At 34.0% G+C, this 18,874-nt stretch overlaps 1 protein-coding gene across 4 annotated transcripts in view; it reads right to left on the bottom strand.

Moving 5' to 3' along the window:
- SCN7A (sodium voltage-gated channel alpha subunit 7) overlaps window positions 1-18,874 on the bottom strand; it is a 79,824-nt gene that overhangs the window by 3,337 nt on the left and 57,613 nt on the right. For all 4 annotated transcript variants that reach the window (XM_047871356.1, XM_047871358.1, XM_047871357.1 and 1 more), the window contains 9 exons: window positions 18,044-18,146; window positions 16,308-16,462; window positions 13,280-13,453; window positions 10,921-11,028; window positions 6,706-6,984; window positions 5,829-5,882; window positions 4,906-5,043; window positions 3,247-3,351; window positions 2,422-2,692 (listed from right to left, as the gene is read on the bottom strand). In XM_047871356.1, coding sequence (XP_047727312.1) covers window positions 2,422-2,692; window positions 3,247-3,351; window positions 4,906-5,043; window positions 5,829-5,882; window positions 6,706-6,984; window positions 10,921-11,028; window positions 13,280-13,453; window positions 16,308-16,462; window positions 18,044-18,146 — 1,387 coding nt within the window. The remainder of the gene's footprint in view (window positions 1-2,421; window positions 2,693-3,246; window positions 3,352-4,905; window positions 5,044-5,828; window positions 5,883-6,705; window positions 6,985-10,920; window positions 11,029-13,279; window positions 13,454-16,307; window positions 16,463-18,043; window positions 18,147-18,874) is intronic.

Genomic DNA, 18,874 nt, shown 5'->3' with positions numbered 1-18,874 from the left:
AGGGTATCTAGCAAAATTTGGAAGATAATTATTTGAATCATCATCTTATTATGCCATTATAGATCAACTAATTCTGGAATCACAGATGGCATGATTCCATAATACAAAATAGTAGTCATATTCTTTTTTTTCTGATTGCAGTTGGATAAATAAATTTAGCTCAATCCAGCCTTTATTGGACATCTAGTATAAAGGTGTCAATGCAAAATGCAAAGATGAATGACCTGACTTCTGTCCTCAAAGGCCTTATATTCTAGAGAGTAGAGGTAGACATTTAAAGTAATTATAATGCAAGGCAGAAAGACCTAGTTGATAAATATAATTACAAAAATGTCTGGCATTCAGTGATTCACAGATTATAATTTATTTATTTCATAAATAGTCTTTGGGTTCTTAGCATCTTTAAATTGAATTAAATAAATGAGTCTTGGCCTAGAACTATTTTTGTAGCAGTTGTGGGTAGATGAGGGAGTGAGAGCTAGAACTATAAAATTACAATTACCATAAAAGTATAGGGGATGTCCTCTGCAAGTACTGGAGAGACTGTGGTTCATTTTGAGTTGAGAAGATGAGGAGGGGAGAATTCCATGAAGTTTCTAAATGATATGGTGTATTTGTTGAATCTGGAATGATCATGTCTCATATTTCCGTTCAACTTGATCACTGTCCATAACCTTCTCTCTGACATTCTACCTTATCTATACCTTCATTTCCACAGTGTATTAGTGAATCTTCTGCTCTGACTCAGATTTTCATTTTTCCTTACAATGTTCCAAATTCCTCCATTTTGCCAGAGGTATCCCCCTTTAATTGTAGATAATTTTTTCTACATCCTCATCTTAGATTTTGTTCACCTCCTTTCTTATCTAAAATCTGACTCTATCTTGAAAACAGTATCTCCCTTGGAATGTTCTCAAGTGTAAAGAGCTCTTTCTTCCCCACTCCATATTTCTCAGAGTAGAAAAATGGAATGACCAAGCATCTTTCACATTTTTCCAATGCGATTTCCAGATGCTTCAAGTCAATTTTATAAAGAAAAAAAAGAAATTTCTGTCCTGACACATTGTGGATCATGCCAATGAACTATGATACTATTGCCGACCATTTCTTGGTTCTATGATATTCCTCCCCCCTTATTCATATTCATTGGAGACTTTAGTACTTGGCTCACTGTCACCCTTTCCACTCCAACACTTACCATCCACGATTCATTGAAAGGCCAGTCTCTTGGTCTTTGACTTTCTTAACTGTAATCTCCATCACTTTACTTTAGTCACATGCAGCTATAGCTACATTCTGGACCCAGGATATTTCGCCTTCTCAGATTTCATATTCAAACAGCTTTCTCTCTGACTGTGATTTCCTCTCCTTTGAGATAGCTGATTCAGTAGCTCTGACTTTAATCCCAAAGGTCCCTTCTTTCCTTTCTTTCAAGCTTCTTGTACCTGTCTATCAATAGTTGAACTGCTTCTATTACCAAATGAATAAGCTGAATTTTCTGGAATCACAATTGAGCAAATAGTTTGTCTACCTTTTCACTAGTCACTGTATAGAATAGTGCTTGACACAATAAATATCTAAATATTGTCTCTCATGGAGCTTATATTCCAGTACGTATCTTATGGGGAGGCAGACAAGAAACAAACTTTTCCCTGCTCAAAACATTTTTATCCTAGAATCTTTACTTGTCTACCCCTATTCAATATGTCTCTATTTAGATTTTGCTTCATCCAGGAAGTTTGACCTCTGACCTCTACTTATTGATAGGTACTCCCCTTTCTTGTGCTGCTGTAACACCACGTGCTTCTTTCCTTATCATAACCTTAATAGCACAACATTAAATATGTACTGTTTAATCATCTGAATCCCTTACTACATTGTAAACTGTGTGCCTACAGGGATTATGCCTTCCTTATTTACTACTGAATTCTTTGGGTATAGCATAATATGTATTCAAATATAATTGTTAAATAAAAGACTGAGATCCCCAAAGTAAGAGAAAACTGGTGACAAATTCATTAAAGCCTAACACTCTAGTATTGTGAAAGTTGTAAACAGTTTTGGAGATTAAAAAAAAAAAAAAACAGGGAACTTGAAAGGTTATATCATGCTAAGACATAAAGCTCCTTCTAGACACATCCTAGAAAAATAATGTATGTGATATACTGAAGGGGTAATTAAGCATTTACCTGGTAACCTCTTAAGTGAAGTCTATGTATTAATTCAACAAATATTTTTTAGTATCTTATAGCTGTCATGTGTACATGTATGAATGTAAAAATACAAGCCAATGCTATTGGAATAAAAAGGGTCTCTATCTGTTTTGCCTACTAAAAGACTATATCTTGGGACATATTTAGTATAAGAACTTGCCTGAATTAGTATTACTATAAAAGAAAATCTAACTAAACAAACTCTTACCTGTAATAGAGAAAATAACCACCATAAAATCAAAAATGTTCCATCCCATGGTGAAATAGTTACAACGAAAAGAGATGAGCTTCAGTACACATTCTCCCGTGTATACCATAACAAGAAATAAGGTAATCCAGTAGAGAGCAGTGTCCATTTCTGAACTCTGTTCATCACTTTGTATCATAATGGTCATTGCTTGGAAACAGATAAGAACCATAATGAAGACATTAAAAACTTGGCTTGTTACCAAGTCAAACATGAATCTTTGGAACTTGTTCTGTGTGTAAAAAAAAAAAAAAAAAAGGTGGGTGTAATAGCCTTATTAGTAGGATATATACATACACATATAGTCTTTACGTTTATAATTTACCTCCCAGCATAAACAGGAAAATAAGTGAGTGCCTAAGTTTTTGTCAAACTAGAATTCTAATGTATAGTCAAAACAAACAAAAAGATCATCAAAACCTTGTTAAAGATCATATTTTTAAATTTTGTCAAAAGCATTTGTGGAGAATTTAACATTTTTTAAAATGTTTATTTATTTTTGAAAGAGAGAGAGAGAGAGAGAGAGAGAGAGCGCGCGCGCGCGCATCAGCGGGGGAGGGGCAGGGAGAGAAACAGAAACGGAAGCAGGCACAGAGCCCCACCTGGGGCTTGAACCCATGAACCACAAGATCATGACCTGAACCAAAGTCAGACACTTAACCAACTGAGCCACCCAGGCACCCTGCATTTGTGAAGAATTTTAAAAACACATATTCATTTTAAAAAGAGAATGTATGAAATAAACTTTTTACGAAGCTTCGAAAACAAATCTAGATGTTTTCTTACTCTTGGGCGACGTATTATTTTTTGAGAGTCCTCATGCAACAGCCCCCTCAGTGCATGGTATTGTCTCTTCTGTTTCACTGTTATAAAGATATTTGAGCCTCCCTGGTAAAGAAATGAAATAAAAAGATATTAAAATCACATGAATCTAAATTTCACCTTTTGTCAATATACATTTTGGAAAGCTTGGTAATTACTGATTTAACCTTTTATAAAGGTCTTAAAGGCAATGAACTAAATCACATTTAACCATGTCTGATTTCTGCACACAAATCCATACCGAGCACATGTAGAATATATGGTAATGACCGATATCAATGATGTTTTGGTGCACTTTCCTGTGGGCAGTCTACTCTTTTTTAACTTTTCAGTCTACTGAGGCCTACCTCATGTTAAGCAGAGACAAAGGAGAAACAGTGGGGGATAAATGGAAAGGTTTATCAAGAAAAACTGAACTCAAAAGCTAAGGAAAAATTGGTTTGTATCTTCTAATAACAGGAAAAAATATAATTGGGCATTTATGTGTTTTTATAAGTTCATATATTAATTTACTAAATAATACTTTCAAAAGATATTTTTTATACTATTAATCCAACAGCACTTTGTGCTTACTTCTTCATAGTACCTTTTAGAGCTTTTCATCTTTGTGTTCCTAGTACTAAGTATCTTATACAAAATATATAAAGTGAATAAGAGGTAAATGGTTAGTGTGTTAGTCTAGAAATTAGGAATTGTTACTGCCCTAAGTCAGGACTTAGTTACTTAAATTTGATAGAGGTCACCGGTTTGAAGCCCAGGAGCAAATCCTGGAATGTTATCCCACTGGATTGATCCCAAGAAGCTGAAGCTTCCAGTCAAATGGATATTTGATCACTGATCTTCTAATCCCATTTGATTAGTGGAGGCTGAGAGCAGTTTATCAGATGCTGCACATGACTAAACTTTGATGACATGGCTGAAAACAGAATTTCAAAACTAGACTATTCTTTTGATTTTTTTAGAAGGCTTTCCTATACCTCTAGAAAGTAGGTCTCTGTGGTTAAAATAAGCAGATTTAAATGACTTTTGAGGCCTTTGCATTTACAGAAGCTTTGAAGGCCTTTGTGTGGAGGTGGGATCAAATGGGTTTTTCAATTCTGTCTCTGAATTGTCCCTTACTGATTTCAAGCACTGCTATTTAGGACATGGGGTTAGGATTTAGGATACCCCCTACTTCTAGCAGAAAAAGCTACTGCACTGACAAAGATGTCTATGCTAGATATGACTCTGAAGGCTTTGAACATATCAGAGAGTAAAAAAGTGTAGCTTATTTTTCTTGAACTTCTTCATCTATTTGTGCAGATGTACCACAATATTACTTGTTGGTCAGCATGTCATTATTTACAAACATATATATATATATATATATATATATATATATATATAGAAACACCTGCAATTTTTAACCTTTTAACTTGTTTGTTTATATTTCAATATATAAAACAATGTAAAGATGAACATTTTAGCAATATTTATCAATATGCAGGAACATCAAATTTTTTTAATAGATAAGCACCAAATAAAAATTACATTAAGCTGAATCCAAAACCAATTATTTGAAGCAGGACATTCTTATAAATGTGTTTTCTCAGGTATTAATGAACAAAGAATATTTATACTTATCTTTATTTTATGCTTGTTGAAATTAGCAATAATAACACCGATCAGCATACTCAAAGGAAGAAATAATCCAATAACAATAAAGCTGATAAAGTAACAAGACATGTAGATGTTGTCTTCAAAATTAGGTTGCTTATTTACCTAAAAGTTAAGTTAAAAAATAATCAAAATAAGACAGGGCATAGTGGATTTTTAGGGCAGTGAAAATATTCTGTATGATATTGTAATCATACTTACATGTCAGTCATTACACAATTGTTCAAACCCATATAATGTACAACACCAAGTGAACCCTCAAATAAACTCTGGACTTTGGGAGAGTATGATCTGTCAATGTAGGTTCATCCTGGGTAAAAATGTACCATTCTGGTAAGTGATATCAATAATAGGCTATGCATGTGTGGGGTCAAGTGGGTATAGGGGAAGTCTCTACGCTTTCCTCTCAATTTTGTTGTAAACCCAAAACTGCTCTAAAAAGTAAAGTCTTTAAAAATAAAAATAAATTAAAAAGTGAAAAATAAGCAAAATATTGATACTAACGCTTTAAAACATAAGATTTATAAGACAACTTACAACAGGAAAATCCAACAATTCTACAGAAGTAATATTTTCTCTTTGCTCGTTAGTGAAAGGATATCATTGCTTTGTTTATTTGGATTTTAAAATTTATTGCATTGGTTTAACCATTGTTATGAAGTCTGATAAACCTTCAAATGGGCTTATTAGGGTTCAACCACTGTACATAATCCTGGAAGGATTTCGTTTTCTGTGAAATGTTCAATTTGAAATGTATTTAATTTCTGTCTACTATAAGCATTCACTTTGATCATGTTATCTATTCTATTATTCTTGGTACCCTCTTCTTGAATTGTAAAAATAACTTTTCTTGAATTTTAACAATGGCTGTAAGATTATATTATACTTACACCAGTAGAATCAACTGCTGAATTCATAATGGTGATCCATCCATTAAATGTTGCCTGTAAAAATAGCATGTATTTAATTCTTATGGAAATCTTAAGCTTTGTTTCAAATAAAAAGTGAAACTCAATTTGTTATTAATACAGTAAAACATTTGATTACTAAGGCTGACCACATTTCAATATACCCTGTAATTGAGACCTTTATCATTTTCATTGTTGCATTTCTATTATCTGTTAACAACTATTTAACAACTATTTATTTTTACTTAGCTTAATTGTAGTAGTTTTACTGTAGGATAACAAAATGTTGTAAGATAGTATAAATAGAAAGAGAGAGAGAGAGAGAGAGAGAGAGGTAGATAGATAAATGATAAATAAATACACATTGCCCAAGTGTCATTGTTAGTGGTAACTGCTATTTATGTGCTTTTCTACTGGGGTGGTAAGACAAGAATGAATGATTTATCTCCTCACTTCTGTTAGATGGTGGGTGACTGAGTAGCCATTCCTCATAGCACTGAGTAGAAACAAAACAGTAGTAACTTTAGTTGTACCAAAAATTGTGACCCTATTACCTTATCAGTGATGGTGGAAATAGGTTTGGCCAGTACCTGCCATCTCCCCCATCAGTCCTACCTTCATCTTCACTTCCTTCTCCCAGGAAAGCAGGGTCTGAATTTCACTTTCATCTTTCCAAATGAGCCTAGTGTAGTATGTTGCATAACATGTATTTTAAATAATTGCTAAAATATGTTATAACCAACTCTAGTAATCATTCACATTTTGTCCATTCACATTTGTCCACATTATGTCTACCTATAATATGCACGGACATCTAAAAACACTGATAAAAAGTAAAAAACATCAAAAGTGAACTTACTACTTGAAGCAGTGAAAGGAAACCATTTCCAACATTATCAAAGTTCAGTTTTGCATTCTCCCATTGCATGGATTCATTAAACACAAGGCTTTCACACTGACTCTTATTCATGACTTCAGATATAGGAAACCTTTCTCCACTTGTTGGGTCAATGCATTCATAGAACGTGCCAGCAAATAAGTACACTCCTATGATGCTAAAAGCCAGCCAGATCATTAAGCAGACCAGAAACACATTCAAAGCAGGTAAAGTTGTTTTTATCAAAGCTCTCACAACCACCTGGCATATAAAAAACAAACAGGTAAACTTTAGGTAAGAAATGTGAAATCACTTTAGTTGAACTGGAAATACTAAATGTAATGTCATATTGAAATAACAAAAACAGGTCATCTCTAAAGATTCAATAGGTCATCTCTAGGTCATCTAGGTCATCTTTAGGTCATCTCTAAAGATTCCAGCATGCCAGTATTTGAATTACCTAAATTATAAATTTCAATTAAAAATATACATTAAAAATCCAGATAGTCTCAAAATAGTTGTACTAAAAAAATCATGAAAAAGCAACTGTGTTGATTAGTAAAATAATTATTTCACTGATTTAACACATCTATCAGCTTCCTGTATTGGGCCAGAAATGGGCAAGACAACTGAACCTGTGCATATGTATGTGTACATATTATCTAGAGAGCACATAAAATGGGAAAGAAAGGCCTAGATCTAAGTCTGGGTGATTCTAACTTTAGGGAGGATTAACCTACAAAGCAGACACTGAAGTGGCAGGGGAAATACGAGGAGGACCAAGAGACTGTAGATCAATGAAATAAAGGCAAGAGACTATTTCAAGAAACACTGAATGGGCCTCTGCACCCTGCAGAGTCACAAACCTCTTCACTGCACCACTCTATGTCACTGGTGAGCCACTCCAGAGCAGGAAGTTTAGGAAATAAATCAACCACTTGAATTTGATTAATAGTAATAGTCTGGAATCACCATCTCCATTTCCTCAACTCCCTTCTCTCTTGAATATTATAATCAGATTTTATTCTTATCACTCCACTATAGCTGTTATGGCAAATGTAAAGCATTTCCTATAACCAACAGAAATATTCATTCTTGGTAATACCTTTCCTTTAGCATTTACACTTTTGATTCATTTCTACCAACCTCATTTCTCTCTCTCTCTCTCTCTCTCTCTCTCTCTCTCTCTCTTTTTGTGAAGACCACTGATTCTCTTTTCTACCATTCTAACCTTCCCTTCCCTTAGCCATTACTGGATACATACCCTTTTTGCTATACTTTTTTGCTGATATCCCTCAGTTTTCTGGACTTGAATAAATATTTTAACTTTTAATTGTGCTTTCAGTAACACTTTATTCCTAAAACTAAGTCACAGATCCTTTGTTGGAACTTTGGATATTTTGAGAAGTCCACTGATGACTCTAATGAAAAAAATGCTATCCCTATCAGAAAATACACTTATGTAAGAATAAAAGTAGTAGATACTGTTGATACAAATATTTTAGTAGTAAGAGTACCCAGCACCTGGAGTTTATTAAATACATAAAACATTAATTTTGTAATCATGTGGCTTCCTTATATATTCAATGGTATGTTTTCAGAACTCATTCAACTACAGAACTTCCAGAAGTTGAGATGAAGCTTAAAGATCTGGATCTGCAATAGAGCAGAATAGAGTCCAGAAATAAACACATGATGACACGGTCAATTAATCTACAACAAAGGAGGAAAGAATATACGGTGGGAAAAGACAGTCTTCAATAAATGGTGCTGGGAAAACTGAGCAGCCACATGTAGAAGAATGAATTTGGACCACGTTTTTATACCATGCACAAAAATAAACTCACAATGGATTAAAGACCTGATTATGAGTCCTGAAGCCATAAAAATCCTAGAAAAAACTGTAGGTAGTAATATCTTTGTTGTTAGCCTTAACAACATTTTCTCTTCATTTTCTGTCTCTTCAGACAAAGAAAACAAAGGCAAAAATAAACTGTTACTGGATTACACACACAAAAAAACTTTTGCACAGTGAAGGAAACCATCAACAAAATGAACAGGCAGCCTCCTGAATATGAGAGAATATTTGCAAATGATATATCTGATAAAGGGTTAGTTAATATACAAAATATATAAAGAACTTATATATCTTAACATAAAAATACCCATAAGCAATCCAATTAAAAAATTGGACCTCAATAGCCAAAGACATTCAGAAGGCTAACATATGAAAAGAGACTCAACATCACTAATCATTGGGGTAATGCAAACGGAAACCACAATGAGATACCACCTTACACCTGGCAGAATGGCTAGTATCAAAATGATAAGAAATAACAAGTGCTGGTGAAGATGTGGGGTAGGGAAACCCTCATTTACTGTTGGTGGGAATGTAAATTTGTGTAGCAACTATAGAAAATTGTATGGAGGTTCCTCAAAAAATTAAAAATAGAAATAGTACATAATTCAATAATTCTACTTCTGGATATTTACCCAAAGAAAATGAAAACACTAATATGAAAGTATATATGCATTTCTGTGCTTACTGCAGCATTGTTTACAATAGCCAAGATATGGAAGCAACCTAAGTATCTATGAACAGATGAATGGTAAAGAAGATGCTGTATATATAAACAATGGGCTATTACTCAGCCATAAAAATGAATGAGATCTTGCTATTAGCAACCACATGGATGGGCTTTGAGAGTATTGTGCTAAAAGAAATAAGTCAGACAAGAGAAAGACAGATACCATATGGTTTCACTTATATGTGGAATTTAAAAATAAAACAAGTGAACAAACAAAACAAAACAGAACAGACTCATCTATACAGGAAACAAACTAGTGGTTATCAGAGTGGAGAGGGGTTGGCAGTGGGTGGAGGGGATTAAGAGGTACAAACTTCCAGTTATAGTAAGAATATTTCTTCCCCAACACCAGCAATGCATTTAGGGAATAGGTTGATCAGGACTAATTCCTGTTATAATGAGTTGATCACAGATTCATATGAATTATAAAAATATTACTATCAGTCATGTACTTACATATATATTAAAGTATAATTAATGTACTTAATACATGTATTTATGTATGCATATGTGTATATATAAATATCATATAAAGATTATGCTATTAAAATTTCTGAAACATATATTTTGGTTTAAAATACTTTAAATTACTTATATTTCTATTTGTTTATAATAATCATCTATAATTATCTAAATTTTGAGATTAAAACAAGTATCCATGTGTTTGCCAAGTGAAAAGATCTTAAGTGTTATGGTTTATTAATATGTGGCAGTTTTAAAGTAATATATAATATATGAACTATAAGAAAAATACACATCAAACATAAATAATTTTCTTACTGGATCCTACCTACACTGAATATGTGATATTCTGTAATATTATTCAAGTAGGCAGATTAATGATAAATAATCTATATAAATAAAAAATTCAAGAAAACAGATGTATGGTTATGAAATAAAAGAAAAAACTAGACTTTTTTTCCCATTTATGCACATAGCTGATGACTGTATTTTACATAATTATACTATTTGTGGTGGCCATAAACTGTTTGCTCCATTAGGTCGAGCCATTTGGGGTGGGTTTCCATTGTAGGCACAAAAGATTGAACACTGGTTGTTTTATGTGGCTTTACCTGTTAGCTTCCCTCACATTGTTCAAAAGAGGTTTAACGTGACGGTGAGGGAGAGATGACAAGAATTCATAATTTGTGATGCATGACTTGAAAACATTAATTTATTTTAAAATTCAAACTTTTATTCAGTATAATTACTTAGCGTGTATCATATTCCTATAATTTTAAGCATCTAGGTGATCAAAGTTTCATTTTGTCAGTTATATTTTTAACATTGAGATAATTGTATTAATACTCATAGACACCCAAGTGGGCTACAATAGTACTAGTTTTTAAAATTTTATATTATTTCTCTCAACTATTAGGGTTTTTTTCTTATCTTTATGATTTTTCATATCTTATGAGCAGGAAAGTCCTAAAATCTTAATAAGCATAACTCATATACCTTTTTTCTATATTTGTAAATTGTGGAATATAAGGTTTTTGCATTAGTATTGTTAAAGATGCAAATGAGAAGACTATAAAGTTTTTAATTTATAGAAATTTATTAATCCTAAATAAAAACCTACATATTAGTTTAGACACTTTTTTCTTACCTTCATTCTTTCAAATTGAGATAGAACTCTGAGTGCCCGGAGGAATTTAACAGAAATTAGTGGTTTGAATTCTTCCCGAGATTTGCCTATTAAGCTAAGACAAAACACCTAAATATATTTAAGAAAAAAAAGAGTGAATAGGGTTTATTTTAACTTAATCAAAACAATCTGCAAAATAAACTTTGCACTTATTTAAAAATGATAAACAGTCAAAGCTTCCCAAGAAATATGCAAAGATGTAAAATATATTTCAATATATCTTAACAATGACTTAAAGAAAAGTATAAGAAAATAACCTTGTGTTAAAGTTACTTTAAAAAAGATAAAGATAAAACAAAAGCATTTTCTGGTAGTAGGAATATATATATTATTGAAATAAAAAATTTGTATATTTGACATTCTTTATGATCAAGGGTTAATATTTACATCCATTTTTTGTTTGAAATTAGATTAATAATCAGTTTCATGATTATTTTCCATACAGTAATAGTATATCATGTATTCATAAAAACAAAATTTGAAATATATTTACATGTGAATTCATATATAAATATGGTTAACACAGTATACAAAATAGTATTTCAGAGAAGAGGCATCAAGAGTATATGAACATTGTTAAGTTTAAGTACAAATTATAAAAATGTATACAAAGATACCAAGGTGATTTCTTAAAGTAAACATATGCATAAAGATCATTCAGGGTTAATAAATGTTAACAGAGATTGAGCAAGGTGATGGAGTTACAACTAACTTTTATAGTACCTTCATATTTTATGTATTTTCAAGCAACATAAATGAAAATTTGTTCTTTTTTATCCTATACTAAGAGATGGCCTTAAAGTGAGCTTTGGAGTAAACATATGATTTATGTAAGTGTCACGGGTTGTGTACACCTAAGAACAATGACTAGGAAACAGGAAGGTGGGTTGCAGATATAGTGTGATTTTTGTTGGAGGAGGTTAATTTGCAATAATTTATTTAGAAGACAGAGATCAGATACTGTAAGTCATTATTTATACAGTGAGAAGCTTCAGTCAATCATTGCTTATAGAATAGGAACCATTTGTTCATTCAACAAAAATTACTGAGTACCTACTATGATACATGAGTTTTTCTAAGCATTAGGAATAAGAAGAGAACCACATTGGGAAAGCATTTCTTCCCCAAAGGAGCTAATCTTTCAAAAGGGAAGACAAACAATCACAATGAATAAACAATGAATATCAATTAATATATAATATTAATAGGTGCTATAGAGATGAAGAGTGCAGAGAAAGGAAAAAGGAGCATTGTAGTAGTTGCAGTTTTAAATATGGTAGCGGGGAAAGACCCAATTTCTGCACTCTTATTTGAGTAGACATAAATGAGGTGAGCCAGCAAAAGTTCCAGGTGGAAGGAAAAATAACTGCAAAGGCACTAAGATGGAAGGAATCTTGGCATATGGGAGATCTTCAGGAAGGTCAGTGCAGGTGGAGCAGTCTATAAATTGGGATAATGGAAACAGAAAGTGATAGGAGACAAGACCGATCATGGAGAAACTTGTAGGCTTTGATGGCAGAGAATGTAGTTTTTTACTCAGAGCGACATGAGATGCTTATTGAAGAGTTTCAAGAAGAAAAGAGACCTGGACTGACTTCTGTTTTACAGCAGTAAAATGTATGTGGCTGCTATGTGGAGCTTAGAAGGAAGGTGTGCAGTGGCAGGGGCAGGGATCTGCACTGGAAATCCAACTGAGAATCTTCAGTAGCTTGGATCACAGTGGTAATGGTGAAGGTTATGGTAAGTCGTCTGTTTTGAATATATGATTTAAACATCAAGCCAACAGAATTTATTTTTTTTTATTTTTTTTTAAATTTTTTTTTTCAACATTTATTTATTTTTGGGACAGAGAGAGACAGAGCATGAACGGGGGAGGGGCAGAGAGAGAGGGAGACACAGAATCGGAAACAGGCTCCAGACTCTGAGCCATCATCAGCCCAGAGCCCGACGCGGGGCTCGAACTCACAGACCGCGAGATCGTGACCTGGCTGAAGTCGGACGCTTAACCGACTGCGCCACCCAGGCGCCCCAAGCCAACAGAATTTAAATATTTCAGGATGTCTATCCCATTAGTAGTGGGTTCATATGTGGTCATTAGAATAATCTAGGGGTGAAATGTTGAACTTTAAAATTTTTAGGTTGAGAGGAAAAGGACAAATGTTAAGTATTACAAATGAAGAAATAGGGGATTTTGGTGACTAAAAATGTACAAAGAGAGGAAAAAGGTAGATATAAGTAAAGGAAAGAGTTAAGTGAGAGTAAGAGTAAAGAAGAAAAAAATTGAATAATAGTCTTTAAAATTTTTCTTTGAAATACGTACAATGACAACCATGAAGTCTAGCTTATACCAGCTATCAGTGAAATAGGCTTTAAAACCATATGCCATCCACTTTAGAAGCATTTCCAGAATGAAGATGTAAGTGAAGATCATGTCAGCATATTCTAATAAGATTTTAATAGTCTTTCTCTGATCGATATATATATCTTCAAAAGCCTGTGGGTAAAACATTTGAGGATTAGTGTACATGTAATTTTTTAAAAAATCTTTTGGCATAGAGCGGAATGAAATGCTATCTCTAGCAAACAGATCATGAGCAAAGTCATAGGTTGTAGTTTCACGGGCTGGTTCACTTGGTTTGGATTTATTCACATAATCCATAAATAACATTTTCTGATTCTATGTCTATAGCAGACATCAGTAATTGGTCCCAGAATTTCTTATAGAGACTGAATTTGGCACCACAGTGATCCAGAATTCTTCTCATGAATCAGTTAATCAAACTTAATATAAGAGGCAAAACCTTTGCTCACATCTAACTGGTTCTTATCTCTAATTCCATGTAGCCAATTTGCAGATATGTGGCACTTACTAAGAGAGTAGAAATTCTTTTAAATATGTCTTCAGGAAAAATAAGGTAAAAACAGAGATGGAGGCAAAGCATAAGAGACTCTTAAATATGGAGAACTGAGGGTTGCTGGAGGGGAGGTGGGGAGGATGGGCTAAATGGGTGATGGGCATTAAGGAGGGCACTTGCTGGGAGGAGCACTGGTGTTATATGTAAGTGATGAGTCACTGGGTTCTACTCTTGAAACCAATACTACACTGTATGCTAATTAACTTGAATGTAAATAAATATATATTTTTAAAAATTATAAAATTGCTATAGAACATAAAAACACGCCAAATAATGTAAAGATATGCCATTTTGCCTAGATGGAAGACTCAATATTATAAAAATATTATGTCTGTATAAATTAATGTGTAATTTCAGTGTGGCCCCAATAAAACATCTAATAGATAATAAAATATCTAATAAATTGCTCTGCTGCAGAAATAATCAGGCAAACCAGTGGAAACACATGAATATGAAATAAAACTATAATCATTTCTCCAAAGCTTCTCAGATTAATAGGTCAACCTTTACTGTAGAGGACACAAAGTCTGATAATGTCACTGAAAGCAATTTCATAGTGTTTTTATCTCAGCATTGAAAAAGGCAATAAAGTACCAACAAAGTCAGGAAGGCTTGTATTAAAGTGCATTCAAGGTCAAAAAGTAAACAAAGATCGGGGCACCTGGGTCGTTCAGTCAGTTAAGCATCAGACTTCACCTCATGTCATGATCTCACGGTTTGTGAGAAAATGTTACTTTTATTTAACATTAGATTTATAAGAATCACACCATTATTAACATAGGATTACTTTAATCCTTGTTTACTTTTTTTAATGTTTATTTATTTTTCAGAGAGAGAGAGAACAGAATGGGAAAGGGGGAGGGGCAGAAAGAGAGGGAAACACAGAATCTGAAGCAGATTCTAGGCTCCGAGCTGTCAATACAGAGCCTGACACAGGGCTCGAACTCATAAACTGTGAGATCATGGCCTGAGCGGAAGTCGGGCACTTAACTGACTGAGCCACCCAGGTGAAAATTCTTTAGGTTAGACACTTATAATTTCTAGGTTTGTGGTAAATGTGTGGTAAATGTCAATATAAAATTTACTTTAAAAATTGTATGCAGTACAAAGTCTGGTTCCCAGCCATGAATCCATTCTTTTTGCTCTGTGTATCTCACAATTAACTGTTTCTTGTGCATCCTTCTCTGATCCTCTTTAATCAAACGCTGGAAAATAATATAATATAAATTCTATTTTTCTTTATTTCCTAAGTAAAATGTCATATGCCTCATTCAATATCAAATAAATAAAACAATTTTAAAATTTATGAATGACAGGGGAAACATGAATATTAATAGATACCTAATAGATACACTTTATTCTAGATCTTTCTCTTTTTTTGCACATTGCTATAACTTGCAATATTAGCATGCATACAGCTTTTGAATTTTCAAAATAGCTGCATGGTGTCCCATTGGATGTTTATATCAGAGCATATTTAAACAGTTACCTATTGTAGACTATTTTTACTTTTTAATCTTTTTCTATACAAAGAATTCTTCACTGAAGAGCCTTGTAAATGCATTTCATACTTGCTCAGATATTTGTAGGATAATTTCCTAGAATTAAGGTTGTTGTGTCAATGGGTAAATATATTTTTGGTTCAGGGCACCTGGGTGGCTCAGTCAGTTAAGAGTCCGACTTCAGCTCAGGTCATGATCTCACGGTCTGTGAGTTCAAGTTCCACATCAGGCTCTCTGCTCTCAGTGCAGAGCCTGCTTCAGATCCTCTCCCCCCCCCCCCTCTTGCCCCTCCCCAGCGCATTTACTCTCTTTCTCTCAAAAGGCTTCATAAATGCAGGATTGGGTGGCTCAGTTGGTTAAGTGTCCGATTTTGGCTCAGGTCATGATCTCATGGTTCGTGCGCTCGAGCCTGAGTCGGGCTCTGGGCTGACAGCTCAGAGCCTGCAGCCTGCTTCAGATTCTGTGTCTCCCTCTCTCTTTTCCCCTTCCCCATTCATGCTCTGTTTCTCTCACTCTGAAAAATTAATAAATATTAAAATATATGTATTTTTGGTTCAAAGGTTATTAAAAGTATATAGTACTTCTCTTTCCTGATTGAATAGGCACCAAAGTACTAGCACAGCACAAAAGTATGTATGTGCATATTCTTAAACTTTGTCTCATACATGAAACTTTATTAAAATAAGAATTAGGTATCTCACATTCACGTTTCCCACTGTCATTCTTATATTTCAAAATTGTTTGATTTATTTAATACTGAATGAGGCATATACAGATTTTAAGAAATTGTAATGTATGTTTCCCAAAAGTAAAATCACAGAATATGAACTTTACTGCTATACTAAGTATCTGGGGAAAACTAATTTGGCACTGTGGCTTCAAGTAACAGACTTCAGATACATTTTTCCCCATAAAAGTCTCACGTACTTACCAGAGCACCTGTGCTGAGCAGAGTGACAAGGCCAATGAAACACTTAAAACAACCATTTTCCACTATCTTGCGGCAGGTTTTCCTTATGTTCTGCCAAATTCTTCCTTTCTTGGATTCACCACTAATTTGGCCAGGTGAAGATCTTCGTCTATAACCTGTCAAGAATGAAACTGCTAAGAAGAAAAATCTTGAAAATTCATGAAAAAGTAGACATCCTGAACTTTCCACCATAGTCCTTGGTGATTACTTATGGAATCTAACACATGTGATCTCTGACTTATGAACATTTGATTTTCACCCCTGATGCTGTGACCATTGCAGTCATTGAGGGGAAACAAAAAAAGTTAACGTGGGAGAACACTAGAGGAAGAAATTGTGAAAGGCAGAGATGACTTAGAACATCCCCTAGCCTGGTGGAACAGAGTCTGAGAATAGAATTATCCCCATCCTTCAAATCGCTCCTCTCCCCCACATACAATATCTTCTAAATATCACAGTTTGGCATAAAGCCTGAAGATTCATATGGTATAATAAGCATTCTCATTTAAGTACATAGGTATTCAGGAACTGATAAGAAGTATAATATTAGTTACGTCAGTTAAATTGATGTCAGGTCTCAGGTGGTAGGAGAATGGTGATTTTGATTTAGACTTATTGAAGGAGCCCCCTGGATTACAGAGTGCTTTGTGGGTAGGGGGCATATGCATGGATTGGACTCTACATTCCTGTCAAGAGAGCTAGCAAAAAGAAATCCCAAGATAGAGAAGACTCTGCTTAACAGGGGAGAACATGAAGAAATAGAGGTGGGTGGAATTTAAAGTCAACACATTTCATTTTAGAATTTTACCTACTGTCAATTCATACATCTTTGGTCAAAAAGTATAGGAAATTTTTCCTCCTTTGTCTTGAATGATACAAGTTCTAGAAGTTGAGCTGCTGACAGCAGGTTCTTATTTTGAATACAGGAATTTGAACATTTAGCAGTTACCATGTTGATAGTTTCCAGTGATTTCAAATGCAGAGAACCTATAAATATTTGTCAATCTTTCTAGGAAATTAATTTGAATTACAAGTCATCAACAAATGTATGTTACATATCTAGTGAGTCAATCAGCTGACTGAAGCCTTATACATTTCTTAAGATTCATGTGGAATATAAAAATAAATCACCATTGCATGATATGTTTTCCTATGAAAGATATAGGATGTTTTCATGTGAGTATTTTGAATATTGACTTTATTCCAAGAGGCATAAAAATATACACACACAAGCACACATGCACACATCCATGCATGGACACACATGCATCTACACTAGTTTAATCTTTTTACCAATCCTGTGAGGTAAGTTTCATTATTATCCTCATTTTACATATTAAGAAATGAGCCTGAAAGAGGGTAAGTAAAGGTAGTAAATGGTCACGTGACCTGGGATTTGAACTCAGGCCTGTATGATTCCAGACCCAGTGCTCTTAACTACTGCATTAAACTTCTAGGAAATAGACCCTGCCCCTCTTTTCCAAATGTTGACTTTTCTATTGACTTTCCCTATAAGTTTCTGAGAGGATTCCTTTGGGCACATGTGCATGTGCTTGTACACACATATTTGTATGTGTGTGTTCCTTAGTTAAGTTAATAAACTCTCTAAAGTTAAAATATATCTAATGGCATTAGTTATGTTGAGAAATTTAGTCTATTTTCAATATAATGATCAAAGGAACTTATTTTTCTCTTACCATTTTTAAGCTGCTTTGGCTTTTCATGTTCACAGACGGTTTCTTCTTCGGAGATAGCAATATCCACTGTGCTGCATTCAGATGAGCTAGATTGCTTTACCTTCTGAAAAGTAAAGTCCCACCAAAAAAGCTGTGATTCAACTTTCTCACTGTGGTTCAGGCTTGTTTTATTTTCAGAAATAAGAAAAACTGTATACAAAAAGAACTTTACCAGGTTTAAAATACTGTTTAAGCTAATTTCATGATTTTCATTAAAAGGATACATGTTGGGGCGCCTGGGTGGCGCAGTCGGTTAAGCGTCCGACTTCAGCCAGGTCACGATCTCGTGGTCCGTGAGTTCGAGCCCCGCGTCAGGCTCTGGGCTGATGGCTCAGAGCCTGGAGCCTGTTTCCGATTCTGTGTCTCCCTCTCTCTCTGCCCCTCCCCCGTTCATGCTCTGTCTCTCTCTGTCCCAAAAATAAATAAACGTTGAAAAAAAAAAATTTTAAAAGGATACATGTCTCCGTGAGTTGAAGTTTTAAAAAATTAATTAAATATTCATTTAAGCTAAAATAACTTTTAGATTAAAATTAACATTTAGTTCATAACACTATTCTCCTAAAAGGTGTATAGGTTATCTCCAGTATCCAAAAGGGTTTGAGTTCCAAAGCCCTCTTGAAGTTGTTCACAAGATTCCATATAAGCCATTTCAGCTAGATGAGCAGCATCAGAAGTAATTACTCCTTGATGCTAAAGATGGGTAGACAAGAGTACATTTAGTTGGTATTGTAAAATTGAGTCCAGACATTCTTGTGTATGCCATCATAGGATGGGAATGATGTGAGGTTATCT

This window comes from Prionailurus viverrinus, chromosome C1 (assembly GCF_022837055.1).
Source record: "Prionailurus viverrinus isolate Anna chromosome C1, UM_Priviv_1.0, whole genome shotgun sequence".
Taxonomy (NCBI): Eukaryota; Metazoa; Chordata; class Mammalia; order Carnivora; family Felidae; genus Prionailurus; species Prionailurus viverrinus.
This window is presented reverse-complemented; position numbering and strand designations above follow the sequence as displayed.